This window comes from Rhinolophus sinicus, linkage group LG03 (assembly GCF_036562045.2).
Source record: "Rhinolophus sinicus isolate RSC01 linkage group LG03, ASM3656204v1, whole genome shotgun sequence".
Taxonomy (NCBI): domain Eukaryota; kingdom Metazoa; phylum Chordata; class Mammalia; order Chiroptera; family Rhinolophidae; genus Rhinolophus; species Rhinolophus sinicus.
In genome coordinates this window covers 71953365-71968325 of record NC_133753.1, presented here as the reverse complement: position 1 = coordinate 71968325, position 14961 = coordinate 71953365, and the positions used below count along the sequence as shown (strand labels likewise).

At 38.1% G+C, this 14961-nt stretch overlaps 1 protein-coding gene and 1 pseudogene across 1 annotated transcript; one reads left to right on the top strand and one right to left on the bottom strand.

Moving 5' to 3' along the window:
* The first annotated feature begins 559 nt into the window (after positions 1-559).
* Positions 560-3638, top strand: OR5AU1 (olfactory receptor family 5 subfamily AU member 1). The gene has a single exon (XM_019713565.2). The coding sequence runs from the start codon at positions 1177-1179 to the stop codon at positions 2110-2112; it is 936 nt and encodes a 311-aa protein (XP_019569124.2). The 5' UTR covers positions 560-1176; the 3' UTR covers positions 2113-3638.
* Positions 3639-5490: 1852 nt separating this feature from the next.
* On the bottom strand, positions 5491-6471 carry LOC109435597 (mitotic spindle assembly checkpoint protein MAD2A; annotated as a pseudogene).
* Positions 6472-14961: the final 8490 nt, after the last annotated feature.

Here is a 14961-nt window from a genome sequence, read left to right as displayed (position 1 = left end):
TAATTAAGGAACTTGGATGGCAGAGCAGCCAATGAAGCAGAGGAGAGTGTGGTGTTTAGATGATGCAGTCACAACCTTGTTCATTCTCTGAATAGAAAAGGCGTTTTTACAAAGTCCCAGTCTTGGGGCGGATCTGTTCCTTCCCCTCTGGCCCTAGTAGCCTTTGGGTCCAGAGTGATTCTACTCAATGGAAATGACCGGTGCTTTCCTGAAGAGAGGGTGGCCCTTTCCCCTTGGCTGATGCTCCTGAGTGCAAGGTCAGTTTGCTCTTTGTAGCCCTACTCCATCCCCATATCTCCACCTCCCCAGCCCTCATTACACTTAGAAACTACAGCAGTGCTGGGCTTGTGCCAATTTCACAGAGGCAACTTTATTGCTGAGCCAATGAAACAACTTCAACTCCTCTGGAACATTCAGGATTCTCTGAAGGCCCATTTAGTCACTCTTGCTTAGTACATGTGTGTCTGTCTATATTGTTTGACGGTAGGTTGCTTGCCAAATTTTGTTGTTTCATGTTATTGATCATATTTAGTCTACCTCCCTAATGAGAATAATCAAAGCTAACATTCTTTGAAATTTCTCAATGTGCCAGGTTTTGTTCAAGTGCTTTACATGGATTAACTCATTGAATTTTTACAACAATCTTTTGAGAGTAATGCTATTATCTCTATTTTACAGATGAGGAAACTGAAACTCAGAAAAGTCAAGTAACATTCCCAACCAGTTAGTGGCAAGGTCCTGTCTTGGGATCTTGGCAGCCTGACACCAGAGCCTGTGTGTTTCAACATGAAATATACCATCTTTAGAATATAAGCTTCCTGAGGTCAGACACTCTTGAATTTCTCACAGGGGGAACACAGAGCTAAACATATAGAAAACTGTCAATACATATTTTATAAGGAACTGTTTCATTATTTAGAATCCCTGAGTGACCAAATTGTGTATATTTCTTTTATATTTTCCATTGCTGCTCAAGTAATGCTTCCTAACTAACCAACCAACCAAGTAGGCAAGACCTTCTCCATCATAGAGTTCCATCTACAAAACCAGACTTCCTCAGTAAGACCGATCTTCAGAAGGCGGTCCTCAGCAGAACTAAACCCAGGGAGAGCCCCCAGGTGTTCCACTTCATCTACTGTGGTCTCCTTTTTCCACACCGCAGAGCCCTGGAGAAATATGGAAGGAGCAAACCTGAGCCAAGGGATTGAGTTTGAGCTCTTGGGCTTCACCAGTGACCTCCAGCTCCAGATACTGCTCTTTGTCGTGTTCCTGGGCCTGTACACCATCACTGTGTTGGGGAATCTGATCATGTTCTTTCTGATCCACGTGAGTGCCGCCCTGCACACTCCCATGTACTCCCTCCTGAAGAGCCTCTCCTTCTTGGATTTCTGCTACTCCTCCACGGTTGTCCCTCAGACACTGGTGCACTTCTTGGCTCATAGGAAAGTAATCTCCTATCTTGGCTGCATGGCTCAGTTGTTCTTCTATGCAGGTTTCGCCACCAGTGAGTGCTATCTCCTTGCTGCCATGGCCTATGACCGCTATGCTGCTATTTGTAACCCCCTGCTCTACCCCATCACCATGTCTCCTGGGGTCTGTACCTCTCTGATTGTGGGCTCCTACAGTGCAGGATTCCTCAATTCTCTTATCCACACAAGCTGTATCTTCAGTCTGAAATTCTGTGGTGCTCACGTGGTCATCCACTTCTTCTGTGATGGACCACCCATCCTGTCTCTGTCTTGCGTGGACACCTCGCTGTGTGAGATCCTACTCTTCATTTTTGCTGGCTTCAACCTTTTGAGCTGCACCCTCAGCATCTTGGTCTCCTACCTCTTAATTCTCATCACCATCCTGAGAATGAACTCAGCCCAGGGCAGGCTCAAGGCCTTTTCCACCTGTGCTTCCCACCTCACTGCTGTGTGCCTCTTCTATGGCACAACACTTTTTATGTACCTGCGTCCCAGGTCCAGCTACGCCCTAGCCCAAGACCGTATGGTTGCAGTGATCTACACGGTGGTGATCCCAGTGCTGAACCCCCTCGTCTACTCTTTGAGAAACAAGGATGTGAAGGAAGCTTTAAGAAAGATTTGGGGCAGGAAAATAATGGAATGACCTCAACTCACACCACATATCTTTAGGAAGCCAAGGGACATTTACCTTCTTGTGGTGCTAACCTAAGCACATTTCTATGCTCACCCTGTGAACAGTGGGCATGCTCTCTGGTGTGCAGGTGCTTCTGCATCAACCAACTGACCTGCTGCAGAAAGAGTTGGTGGTGTCATAGAGACTAGAAAGAAGTGAGAAGAAGTGTCTGCTTGTTGCATAATTGGATCCATTGGCAAGAGTTAGTCATCGTTTTGTTCAGATGCTTCATTCATATCTCCACATTTGTGAATATTTTGTTCTATTACTAGAAACTGACATTTATATGCTTCATAATAAAGTCTCCCCTTAACTAACTTGAAAACCTTGGCTACTTGGGGAAATCCTCTCCAATCTTTATAATCTACTCTTTGTGAAAAAACTGACCCATTGGCTTAAAATTTTTTTTATTATCTAATTATTTGAATGATACTGTAAAAACAACTTCAAAAGTTCACATGATGTTTTGTTGTCTTTTTTGACTTTTTCCTGGGCAAATAGCCACTTGGTCACTTTCAAGCTGGATAAACTTGGGCAAATTATTTAACTTTTCTGAGTTACAGATATTTCATTTTTTAATTGGTGTGTTTTCAACTAAGAATTCAGTTAGATATTGCAGGTAAATCATTCAGTATGCAATAATCATTCATACGATCCCTTACCTTTTCCTTTATTCCAATGCCCCTAAGTTCTCACGAAGTGAGAGAAGAGGACATTTTCTGCCTCAAAGACTTGTCCCTGGTAGTGTTCTGTTCATGGGATTTTGTAAGTTGTGATTGAATGAAATGAAACATTTTTAAATAAGAAGACTCATGTAAAGGGAACTCAAACAAGCATGATATTCCTGGGCTCTCTGTCCTCATTGATAAACTTGAGGAAAATAAAGCAGGCATGCTTGGCTAGTCCCACCTGCCCCGGCTCAGTGCATTCATGACGGTCAGCAAAGTCTGCCTAACTCTGGAATTTAGTTTCATAAAGACCTTTTCCCCACGGATACAAGCCAGGTACTCTATTCTAGCCTTTAACAGTAACGCAACTGATATTTTTTCTCTCTGTCTGGTTATATTTTAGTCTTCTTCTAAGTTCTTCAGAATCAGGAGGGGAAGAATGGTGCTATATATTGACGCACTCACACAAAGATCCAGATACTAAATTTGTTCCTGAATTTTAATGGAAATTTCTCCTTTTACCATAAAGTTTACTGTTAGCCTTTAATGAATAATGTTGATCATATTTAAGTACAGTGATTTCCTTTTGGTGCTAATTAGAGATTTTATTAGTGGCAGTGTAGTACAGTTGATAAGATTGGGGGCTCTCGAGCCACACTAGCCTGGTTCGAGTCCTGGCTCCATCATTTCCTGTATGTATGACATTATTTGACCTCTCTGAATTTCAGTTTTCTCTTTTGTAAAATAGGGATAATAATAATTGTAGCAATACAGTTGTTGCTAGGAGAATTAAATAAGGCAATGCATGCAAAGCACTTGGAACAAATGTTTGGCACATAGTAAGCACTTAATAAATATCAGTTGTTATTACCAGAAGTGGCTGCTGACTTTTATCAAATGCCTTTTCAATAACTCTTGATATAATCATGTGATCTTCCTCCTTTATTATGTTCCCATGGTAAATTGAAGACATAGATTTCCTAATGTTAAACCACTTTGTTTCCTGGAGTCTTACTTGATCATGAAATGGTTTTCTTTTAATAGACTATTGATTTGAAAAGACTTTATTTAGAGTTTTGGTGTCTGTATTCAAAGAAAAAGTTGGTCTATAGTCTTTTTGCATTATCTTTATTGTTCTATAGTATTAAAATAGTTTTATCAAATGTATTCTTCTTTTCCTATAGTGTAGAATAATTTAAATAAGATAGAAATATCTATTCTTTTAAAATGCTGCAAAACCAGCTGAGATTGATGCCTTTTTAAAATGTAGACCTTTAACTACCTTTCCAATTTCTCATAATTCTTGGTTTCATTTCAGTTTTTCCCCTGCTTATTAAGGCAAATTAATCACTTATGTTTTTCTCAAAAAAATTATTTCCTTCTTCTAGATTTTCAAATTTGTTGCCATGAGTTGCACAAAATATTCTCTTACAATTTTTGTATTTGTTCTCTGGGTCAGCACCATCTACCCTGCTGCTGACTCCTCTAGGTGTCTCCAGATAGTTTGTTCCACTTGTAGGGCAATGTAAAAAACATCCTCTTCCATAAAATGAGAGAAATAGATTAAACGGTCTGTAAGGGCCTTCTGGATTCGAACATCTTATAAGATGAGCATTTGAAGAAAGGCAATGTGGAGGAATGATTCAACATATACTGAAGTGCGAGACTGCCTAGATTCTAGCCCCACCTTCACTCACTGGCTATGTAACCATCTTTTCCCTCTCTGTGCTATCGTTTTTTTTAATCTGTGAAATAGGGATAACAATAAAATCTATCTCTTGTACGGAACTGAAAATTAAATGACATAATATCTAAAACAGTGCCTGGCACATAGTAACTCTTTCATATAAGCTACTTTTAAACTTATGAGTTGTTTTTTATTTATGGAATTTTTCATTTAATATTTTTGGGCCGTGGGTAACTGAAACCACAGAAAGCCAAATCGCAGCTAAGGGAGGGTCTATTGCACTAAATCCATCCTAACTGCTATTTAACTGTATTAATACCACACCAATGTAAAAATATTTTAAAACATACACATTTAACTTTATTTATCGCTGTTTATTTAAAGCTTGATTTTATAGAATACAAAAGCCTTTTTTTCTTTAAGTGTGTTTTTCCGGGACCCATCAGCTCCAAGTCAAGTAGTTGTTTCAATCTAGTTGTGGAGGGTGCAGCCTACAGTGGCCCATGTGGGGACAGAACCAACAACCTTGTCGTTAAGAGCACCGCACTCTAACCAACTGAGCTAACCAGCCACCCTCTAAAAGGACATTTTTAAGAGTTCTGTGCCACAGGAATTTAAACAGTAAAAATAGCAATAGCTTTATAGGTTTAAGTTATATAAAGTAAAATCAAATAATTGAAAATTTTTTCAATATGGAAACTATACAAATGAAATAAATGGCAAAAGGACCTAATAACAATATTTCATTGTTTATTGATTATCAGTTAGTTTAGGACCTAAACAAAGATTCTGAATATTCAGACTTCTTTTGCTGTGTTTCATATTTAAATGTCTCCCTACTTATATTCTGAGTCAAGCTACTTGATCAACAGGTCTAATTTAAGAAGGCATTTAGCTTCATAGCAAAAGTTTTTCCATCTGTAGTTACCACCTTCAAAAAAGTTGACATTGCAGTGCTGATGTAATCTGCTGGTTCCCTTTTGAAGTGTGCAAAAAATTATGTCAACCCTATGGAAAGTGAAACAGGTACCAAAAAAAGGAACAAATTACGCACAGTTCAGTAAAGTATAATGTCAAGTTTTCCCCATCTAAAAATTAACCAAGGAAATAAAACATATCAATTATAGATTATTTGGTTTCAGGAACACCACAGTCGAGAATTACATTATTGTTCTCACCACATCTTCAGTCATTGACAGCGATTTTGTGGGCCACCATGCTATTTATTTTGTGGATTGTAGTAGTGAATTAACAAAGACTTCCTCAGAATTGGTAATGAACTGTGGTCTTGACTCTTCCCATTTTTCAGGTACAACCAAATCTTTGTCTGTATAAATCAGTAGTTGATCAAATGAACAAAAAAAATCTCCAGCAGTGGCAGAAATGTCACTGTAGCTGTGATCTGTCTGATTACTGAACAGATTTCATCTTGGAAAGCTTTCTGAGACTTTTCTCTGGGTGTACCGTCCTCTTTGGCAGTCTTGTCACACTCAATATCAAACTGGACTCTTTCAAGGACCTCACCACTTTCAGTATTTGAAATGACTACCACCAGTTTCTGGACACTTAACCAATCTTTTAGTTGTCCACCACATTATTTAGGTATTTTATGAACTCAGCACCAGAAGTTACAAGTAAAGTGAGTCCATATTTCTCCACTTGAGTAAAGGTTTCAGATGGATACACGCCATGCTACTATATAATGCTGCTGATGCCAAATGAGAAGAATTAGGCCACGATTTCGATTTCGGGGCGGTGCCTTGCTTCCGGGAAAGAAGCAGCGCCATGGCCAGGCGACGGCAGGGACTCCACAGCAGCTCCTCGCATTGGTTTCAAAAGTAACGGCGTAGCACTAGTTTCCCATTTTATTAATTTCAGGTTTTTCTTTATTGATTCCTTCTTTCTGCTTTCTTTTCATTTATTTTGTTTTTCTTTCGTGAAGTTGTTATTAAATACTGAAAATCTACAAAATAATATTTTAACGTATTTATGTCTGTTTATCTATATAATCTATATCAATTGTGTAATGACTAAAAATAAAATGCAATCATTCATAATCCAGCTAAAGACAATATTACTAATCCAGTAGGAGCTGTTCTTGTTTTATCTACTAGGGGTTCTTATTCATAATTCATGTGGTTTGGGTTTTAATTTGTAGTATTTTTTGCATGCTGGAAACTAATCTTTTGTTGGTTAAATGAATAGCAAATATCTTCACATAGTTATGTCTTTTAAAAAATGTAATTTATTTTCTTTATGATGTGTTGATTAACAGGAGGTCTTAATTTTATTATCAGCAGACTTATCAAGCCTTTCCTTTCTGATTTGCATTTTTAAATATGTGTCTCAAGAATCCTTCTCAACTGTAAGATCATAAGATATTCTCATATGTTTTCTTCTAAATGTTTTCAAGTTTTGCCTTCATATTTGTTTTGCTGTTAGGTTGGGATTACATTTTTTCCCCCCTTCAAAATGGAGACTCAGTTGTCCCAGACCATTTCTTGCATAGGTTTTCAATACTCCACTGATCTGCAATGCCAGTTTTGTTATAAATAAGTTTCCACACATATATATGAGTTGTTTTCTGGATTCTCAATTCTCTTTCATTGGTCCATCTGTATTTCTCTGCATTGATACCACAATGTCTTTTTTTTGGCGGGGGGGGACTATTGGGGAACAGTGTGTTTCTCCAGGACCCATCAGCTCCAAGTCATTGTCCTTCAATCTAGTTGTGGAGGGCACAGCTCAGCTCCAAGTCCAGTTGCCATTTCAATCTTCAGTTGCAGGGGCGCAACCCACCATCCGATGCTGGAATTGAACCCTCAACCTTATTATTGAGAGCTCACGCTCTAACCAACTGAGCTATCTGACTGCCCCATTCCACACTGTCTTAATTATTATGTCTTTACAATAAATCTGTATCTTGTGGGGATATATACCACCACCACCACCACCATCACCTGGCCTCTAGCTTAGCTCTTTCTTTTTAGGTATATTTTGGTAATTACTGGCCTTTTGCTCTTAAAAAAAAAAAATTAGTAGGCTGGTAAATTCCATGAAGAAAAGCTTGTTGGAATTTTGATTGGAATTGTACTGAATGTATAGATCAGTTTGGGAGAATTCTTATATTTATGATATGTCTGGGAAGCTGCTTCCATTTTTTCCTCATTCTCAAAGTTCTCCTTCTCTCATCCTCAAAGTCCTTGAACTTTGGCCAGCCCTTGTTTGTCCTAGCCTAAGTGGTCACTTTGAAATTTGTATTATCATCTGAGTTGACATAGTTTGTTGAAGAAAATAAGAGCTTAAAATATGCACTAAATTAGTTATGACTTTCATCAGCCTTCCTTTTTGATTCTTGTAAAATTCCCCATGCTTAGAGGCAATATAGAAAACTGTCATACCTAATGTGAGAATCCTAATGACAATGTCTGTGGCTCTCTACCAGACTCAAAACTTATAGTTAATTGGGAACTCTCTGTCTCACCTGAATGACCATTTCTACCTAATATTAGATGGAAACCTGTCCCCAGGTTAGCTTTGACCTGGTATCTGTTCTGTTCTCTGGAGTCACACATGTCTTTATATATGGTGATCTTTTTCATTTCCCCAAATTTTCTCTTCAGGCTAAACAACCATTAGACCAGTGTTTTTCAATGTATGGTTATTGGATCTTTTGCTTCAGACTCAACTTAACAGCTTTAAAAAAAAAAAAAATTCCTGAGTCTCATCCCATAAAAAATGATTCTGCATCTCTCAGAGTGGAGCCCCAAAATTTGCACTTTTAATTAGTTTACCAGAAGATTCCCATGCACGCTAATGTTTTAGGACCATTGTACTAAACTCAAAGAATCAAAGGACCATGCCACTCTTGTCCATCACTGTAATCCCCACACCTGGAACAATACCTGGAATGTAATGCTCAATGATTATTGGATGAATGAATGAATGAACTCTAGCAACCAGTCTTAATTATTCCTTCAGAAATCATGTCCCCTTTACCTTAGGGCAATGTTGCTCAAACTTTTTGGTTTTGTGACCCCAAAGAGCTTGTTTTAGAAAATGCAAGGCTATACAAACACATTTTCTGTTAGCCCTTAAAGTGATAATATCATCATACTTCCTGCAGCCTCTGAAAAACTCCTCTGTACACTCATAAGAGAATGAGAATGAAAGAAGGAGGGGGGAGTCTTAGTATTATTATGAAAATAGTTTTGACCTCCTGAACTTCTGAAAGGACTACCCTTTGTGACCACTGCTGGAGGGGCTGTTTTGGCCATAGAGGTGTTGTGACATAGTGGTTAAGTACATAAACTCTAGAGTTAGGGCTCCTGGATACGAATCAGCTCTTTCACTTACTATTGTGTGACTTTGATGTTCGCCATTACTTAACCTTCCTGTGCTTCATTTTCCTTATCTGTAGAACAAGGATAATAGTACCTGCTTCTTAGGAGTGTTGTGAAGATTAAATGAGTTAAAACACTTTAAGTGCTTAAGACAGTGTCAAGCACACAGTAAGCATGACATGTAAATGTAAGGTACATGTAAATATTATTATTAGAAATGAAGCTATTATTATTATTATTATAAATGCTACATGCTTGCTCATAACTGCTATTTTCTCAGACCCCCATTTTTAATAAAATTTACTGGGGTAACCTTGGTTAATAGCATTATACAAATTTCAGGAGTACAACTTTATAATATGACATCTGTATGCATATACTCCATTATGTGCTCACCATTAGAAGTCTAGTCTCCTTCTGTCACCATATATTTGATCCCATTTACCATCTTCGTCCTCCTCCTCCCCCTCATCCCCTCCAGTAACCATTCTGTTGTCTGTATCTATGAATTTGGGTTTTGTGTGTTGCTTTTTGTCTGACAGTTAAGTTTGCGAACTTGCCACTGTGCGCTTACATTGGCAGCGCTGTACAAACAGCTTGGTAAGGTTTTATAACCTGGTATATCAGTGTCTCACAGCTGTGTTCATGTCAACGTGTGGCAGTGTCTTGCTGAGTGTCATTCATTATTGTAGTTGCGCGTTTTTGTGTGCCTTCGCGAGAATGTCTGAGCTTGAATTAGAGCAATGAACAAATATTACATTTCTTGTTAAACTTGGCAAGAGTGGGAGTGAAATCAGGGACATGTTAGCCCAAGTTTATAGGGATCATGCCATGAAGAAAATGGCAGTGTACAAATGGATTGAATGTTTTTCTGAGGGGAGAGAACGCATCACTGATGAAGAGAGGTCAGGGTGGCCAGTAAGGAACAGAACTGACAAAAACATTGCAAAAATTTGTCAAAATGTGCGTCAAAATTGTTGGCTGACTGTGAGAAGTATAGAAGACCAAGTAAACATCGATAGAGAAACAGTTAGGAAAATCTTAACTGATAATCTTGGTATGAGAAAGGTGTGTACAAAAATGGTCCCGAAGGAGCTCACTGATGTGCAAAAGAAAAGGAGAGTCGAAGTTTGCCAAGACCTGTTGGAGAGGCAAGGCGATGTTTTGGCGCATGTTATCACTGGTGATGAAACATGGATGTACCAATATGAAACAAAGTGTCAAAGTGTACAGTGGAAGTCAGCCAATGAATTCTCCATGAACAAAGAAGTTCCGTCAGTCTAAATCAAGAGTCAAAATGCTATTGCTAACCTATTTTGATATCAGAGGGATTATTCATTATGCATTTGTACCAACTGGACAATTAACCAAGTTTACTATTTGAAAGTGCTGAAAGGGCTGCATGAAAAAGTTAGATGAAAATGACCTGAACTTTTCGCCAACAATTCATGGCTCGTGCATCACGACAATGCACCAGCTCACACGGCACTGTCTGTAAGGGAGCTTTTAGCCAATAAACAAATAACTGCATTAGAACACCATCCCTACTCACCTGATCTGGCCCCCAATGACTTCTTTCTTTACCCAAAAATAAAGGAATATTGAAAAGAAGACATTTTGATGAGATTCAGGACATCAAGTGTAATACAACGACAGCTCTGATGGCCATTCCAGAAGAAGAGTTCCAAAACTGCTTTGAAGGGTGGACAAGGCGCTGGTGTCAGTGCATAGCTTTCCAAGGGGAGTACTTTGAAGGTGACCATTGTGATATTCAGCAATGAGGTACGTAGCACTTTTTCTAGGGTGAGTTCACGAACTTGATTGTCATACCTCATATATCCCACATATGAATAAAATCATATGGTTCTTGTCCTTTTCTGTCTGACTTATTTCACTTAGCATAATGCTCTGAAGATCCATCCATGTTGTAGCAAATGGTAGTATTTCATCTTTTTTATGGCTGAGTAGTATTCCACTGTATGTACATACCACATTTTCTTTATCCAATCATCTGTTGAAAGACACCTAGGTTGTTCCCATGTCTTGCCTATTGTGAATAATGCTGTAGTGAACATAGGAGTAAATATATCTTTATGAATAAGTGTTTTCATAATTTTGGGGTAAATATCCAGAAGAGGAATTGCTGGATCATATGGTAGCTATATTCTTAATTTTTTGAGGAATTTCCATACTGTTTTCTGTAGTGGCTGCACCAGTTTACATTCCCACCAGCAGTGTACAAGGGTTCTCTTTTCACCACAACCTTTCCAATACTTATTTCTTGTCTTATTGATTAATAGCCATTCTAACAGGTGTGAGGTGATATCTCATTGTGGTTTTAATTTGTATTTCCCTTATAACTATGTATCATACATCTGTCAGTCAGGTCTCTTTTTATGAACACAAACTACATCTGCAGTTCATTTATCCCATAATGCAGTGGCCAGCTGTAGTCAGAGGTCACAGATTTGGACAATATTGTCCAAACCTTATTTTTGGCGCAGCTGAGCCAAAAATAAGAAGAGGTTTTGGCTCGATATAAGGAAAACCTTTAAAAAATATTTAAAACCCAGATTATAAAGGTAATATATAGTCACTGGAGGAATTTTGAAAAAATATTTTTTGAAAAGTAAATAAAATTCACCTATAATCACCCTATTGAAATAACCATTAATCTGTTGGCATATATACCTCCAATAGGTTTTTTTTTTCTTTGCAATAGGTATATTTTTCCAACTGAGTCATCCGGGAGGCAGCTCAGCTCAAGGTGCCGTGTTCAATCTTAGTTGCAGGGGGCGGAGCCCACCATTACTTGCGGGACTCGAGGAGTTGAACCAGCAACCTTGTGTTTGAGAGCCCACTGACCCATGTGGGAATCAAACCGGCAGCCTTCGGAGTTAGGAGAACGGAGCTCCAACCACCTGAGCCACTGGGCCGGCCCCTTGCTGACCTTTTTTGATATCAGAGGGATTATTCATTATTAATTTGTACCAGCTGGACAGTGAACCAAGTTTACTATTTGTGGAAGTGCTGAAAAGGCTGTGTGAAAAGTTAGACAACCTGAATTTTTCGCCAACAATTCACGGCTTTTACATCACAACAATGCACCAGTCCACACAACACTGTCTGTGAGGGAGTTTTTAGCCAGTAAACAAATAACTGCATTGCAACACCCTCCCTACTCACCTGATCTGGCTCCCAATGACTTCTTTCTGGCCTCCAATGACTTGAAGATAAGGAAATATTGAAAGGAAGACATTTTGAAGAGATTCAGGACATCAAGGGTAATACGACTACAGCTCTGATGGCCAGTCCAAAAAAAGAATTCCAAAATTGCTTTGAAGGGTGGACTAGGCGCTGGTGTCAGTGCATAGCTTCCCAAGGGGAGTACTTTGAAGGTGACCATCATGATATTCATCAATGAGGTATGTAGCACTTTTTCTAGGGTGAGTTCATGAACTTAATTGCCCGACCTCGTATATGAATATATGATGAACACTCCTTTAAATATTATTCTCACTCATTAAATATTACTCTATAGCATGTTTTAAAAAGGACTCAAATAATCCAGGATTATTGTAGAATAATTAGAACATTAGTCCTAAATGACAACCAGAGTAATTTGATATTTATCCTTCTACACCTTTTTCTATGCATATACTTCTAGAAAAACAAAATGAACTACACCTACTGTTTTGTAATGTGGTTTTAAAAATTATGGTAGGGCCCGGCCTGGTGGCTCATGCGGTTAGAGTTCCACGCTCCTAACTCCGAAGGCTGCCTGTTCGATTCCCACATGGGTCAGTGGGCTCTCAAACACAAGGTTGCCAGTTCAATTCCTCAAGTCCCGCAAGGGATGGTGGGCTGCGCCCCCTGCAACTAGCAATGCCAACTGGACCTGGAGCTGAGCTGCGCCCTCCACAACTAAGACTGAAAGGACAACAACTTGAAGCTGACTGTACCCTCCACAACTAAGATTGAAAGGACAACAACTTGACTTGGAAAAAAAAAGTCCTGGAAATACACACTGTTCCCCAATAAAGTCCTGTTCCCCTTCCCCAATAAAAATCTTTAAAAAAAAAAATGATACCCAGCCAAAATAGCCCATAAGTAAAAAACAACATATGTTTTAAAAAAAAAATTATGGTAAAATTTACATAACAGAAAATTCACCATTTGAACTATTTTAAAGTGTATGTTTCAGTGGTATTAGTTTATGTTTATTAGTTTATGTTATAGTATTATGTTTCAGTGGTATTAGTACATTCACAATGTTGTGCAACCATCACCACTATCTAGTTCTAGAACATCTGCAGCATTGCAGAAGGAAACTCCATAGCCATTAAGCAGTCACTCTCCATTCTGTCTTTACCCCAGTCCCTGGCAACCGCTAATATGGTTTCTCTTACTATGGATTTGCCTAGTTTGAATATTTCAGATAAATGGAATCATACAATATGTGGCCCTTTCTGTCTGGCTTCTTTTCACTTAGCATCATATTTTCTGGGTTTATCCATGTTGTAGCATGGTGGAGTAAGAAATATTCCATCATAGCCATATATGTCACATTTTGTTTATCTATCCATCAGTTATGGACATTTGAATTGTTTCTACCTTTTGGCAAGCATGAATAGTGCTGCTATGAATATTCATGTGCAGTTTTTTTGTTTGAACACCTGTTTGGTATACTTGTGTGGAATTTCTGGATCATATGGTAATTCTATGTTTAACCTCCTTAGTGAGGAACTTCCAAGCTGTTTTCCATAGCAGCATTTTACATTCCTTCCAGCAATACATGAGAGTTCCAATTTCTCCACATCCTTGCAAACACTTGCTCTTTTCTGTTTGTTGTTATTGTTTTTATAGCTAGTAGGTGTGAAGTGGTAAAGTGGTATCTCATTGTGGTTTTGAATTGCATTTCCCTAATGGTTAATGATGCTCAACATGACTTTCTTTCTTTTTTCTTTTTTATTGGGGAATATTGGCGAAGAGTGTGACTAGGACCCATCAGCTCCTAGTCAAGTCGTTGTTTTCAATCTAGTTGTGGAGGAAGCAGCTCAGCTCCAAGTCAAGTCATTGTTTTCCATCTAGTTGTGGAGGGCGCAGCTCACTGGCCCATGTGGGACTTGAACTGGCGACCTTGGTGTTATGAGCACTGCGCTCTAACCAAGTGAGCCAGCCGGCTGCCCCTCAGCATCACTTTCTTGTTATTATTGGTCATTTGTAAATCTTCTTTGGAGAAATGTCTATTCAAGTGTTTTGCCCATTTTTTTATTGGATGCACTATGTTTTTTTACTTAGAAATATACCATGGACATCTTTTACTCTTTTTCATTTTTATGTGAGTGTAATGTAGTATAATATTTCATTCTCTAGGTTTATAATACTTTAAATCAATTACCTTACTGTTATTTAGACTGTTTGCACTTTTAAACTTTTTAAAATTAATGCTATAATAAACATTTTAATAAGTAACTCCTTACACATATCCAAGAATATTCTTGAGAAAAATTCCTAGAAGCAGAATGGCTGGGCCAAGGATGGGCAATTCTTAACCTATGAGTACAAATGTTAAATTGCTTTCTATTGTAGTTGTACCAATTTACAGTCCTATCTGAGGTATAAGAAAGTGACTATTTCTTTGCATACTCATCAATAATGTGTTTTAAAATGTTAGTATGATTGGCACAAAATGACATCTTACTGTTTTGAATTGCATTTATTTAACTATTATAAATATAAATCATCTTTCATAGATTCATTGGTCATTTAAATTTATTTCTTTTTGGTAAATTATTTGTTTTGTCTTTATCAATTTTTCTATTCTTTTCAATATTAATACTAGTTGTTCTCTATCATTCTATTTTAACTTTGCATTTGAATTTTACTTGTGTGTTTTTTTTAAGGAGGGCACAGCTCACAGTGGCCCATGCAGGGATCGAACTGGCAACCTTGGTATTATTAGCACAATGCTGTAACCAACTGAGCTAACTGGCCTCTGCTGAACTTTACTTTTTATTATTATGATTTTTTTGGATAGAAAGTTTAACTTTTTAATGTAAAATCAATTTTTTTCTTTTTAGTTTTTGCCAGTAGTGTTATACTTAGAAATTTCTCATTG

What these genes read in the sequence shown, in the direction of transcription:
- OR5AU1 (XM_019713565.2), top strand. Translation starts at nt 1,177, where the DNA reads ATGGAAGGAGCAAACCTGAGCCAAGGGATTGAGTTTGAGCTCTTGGGC.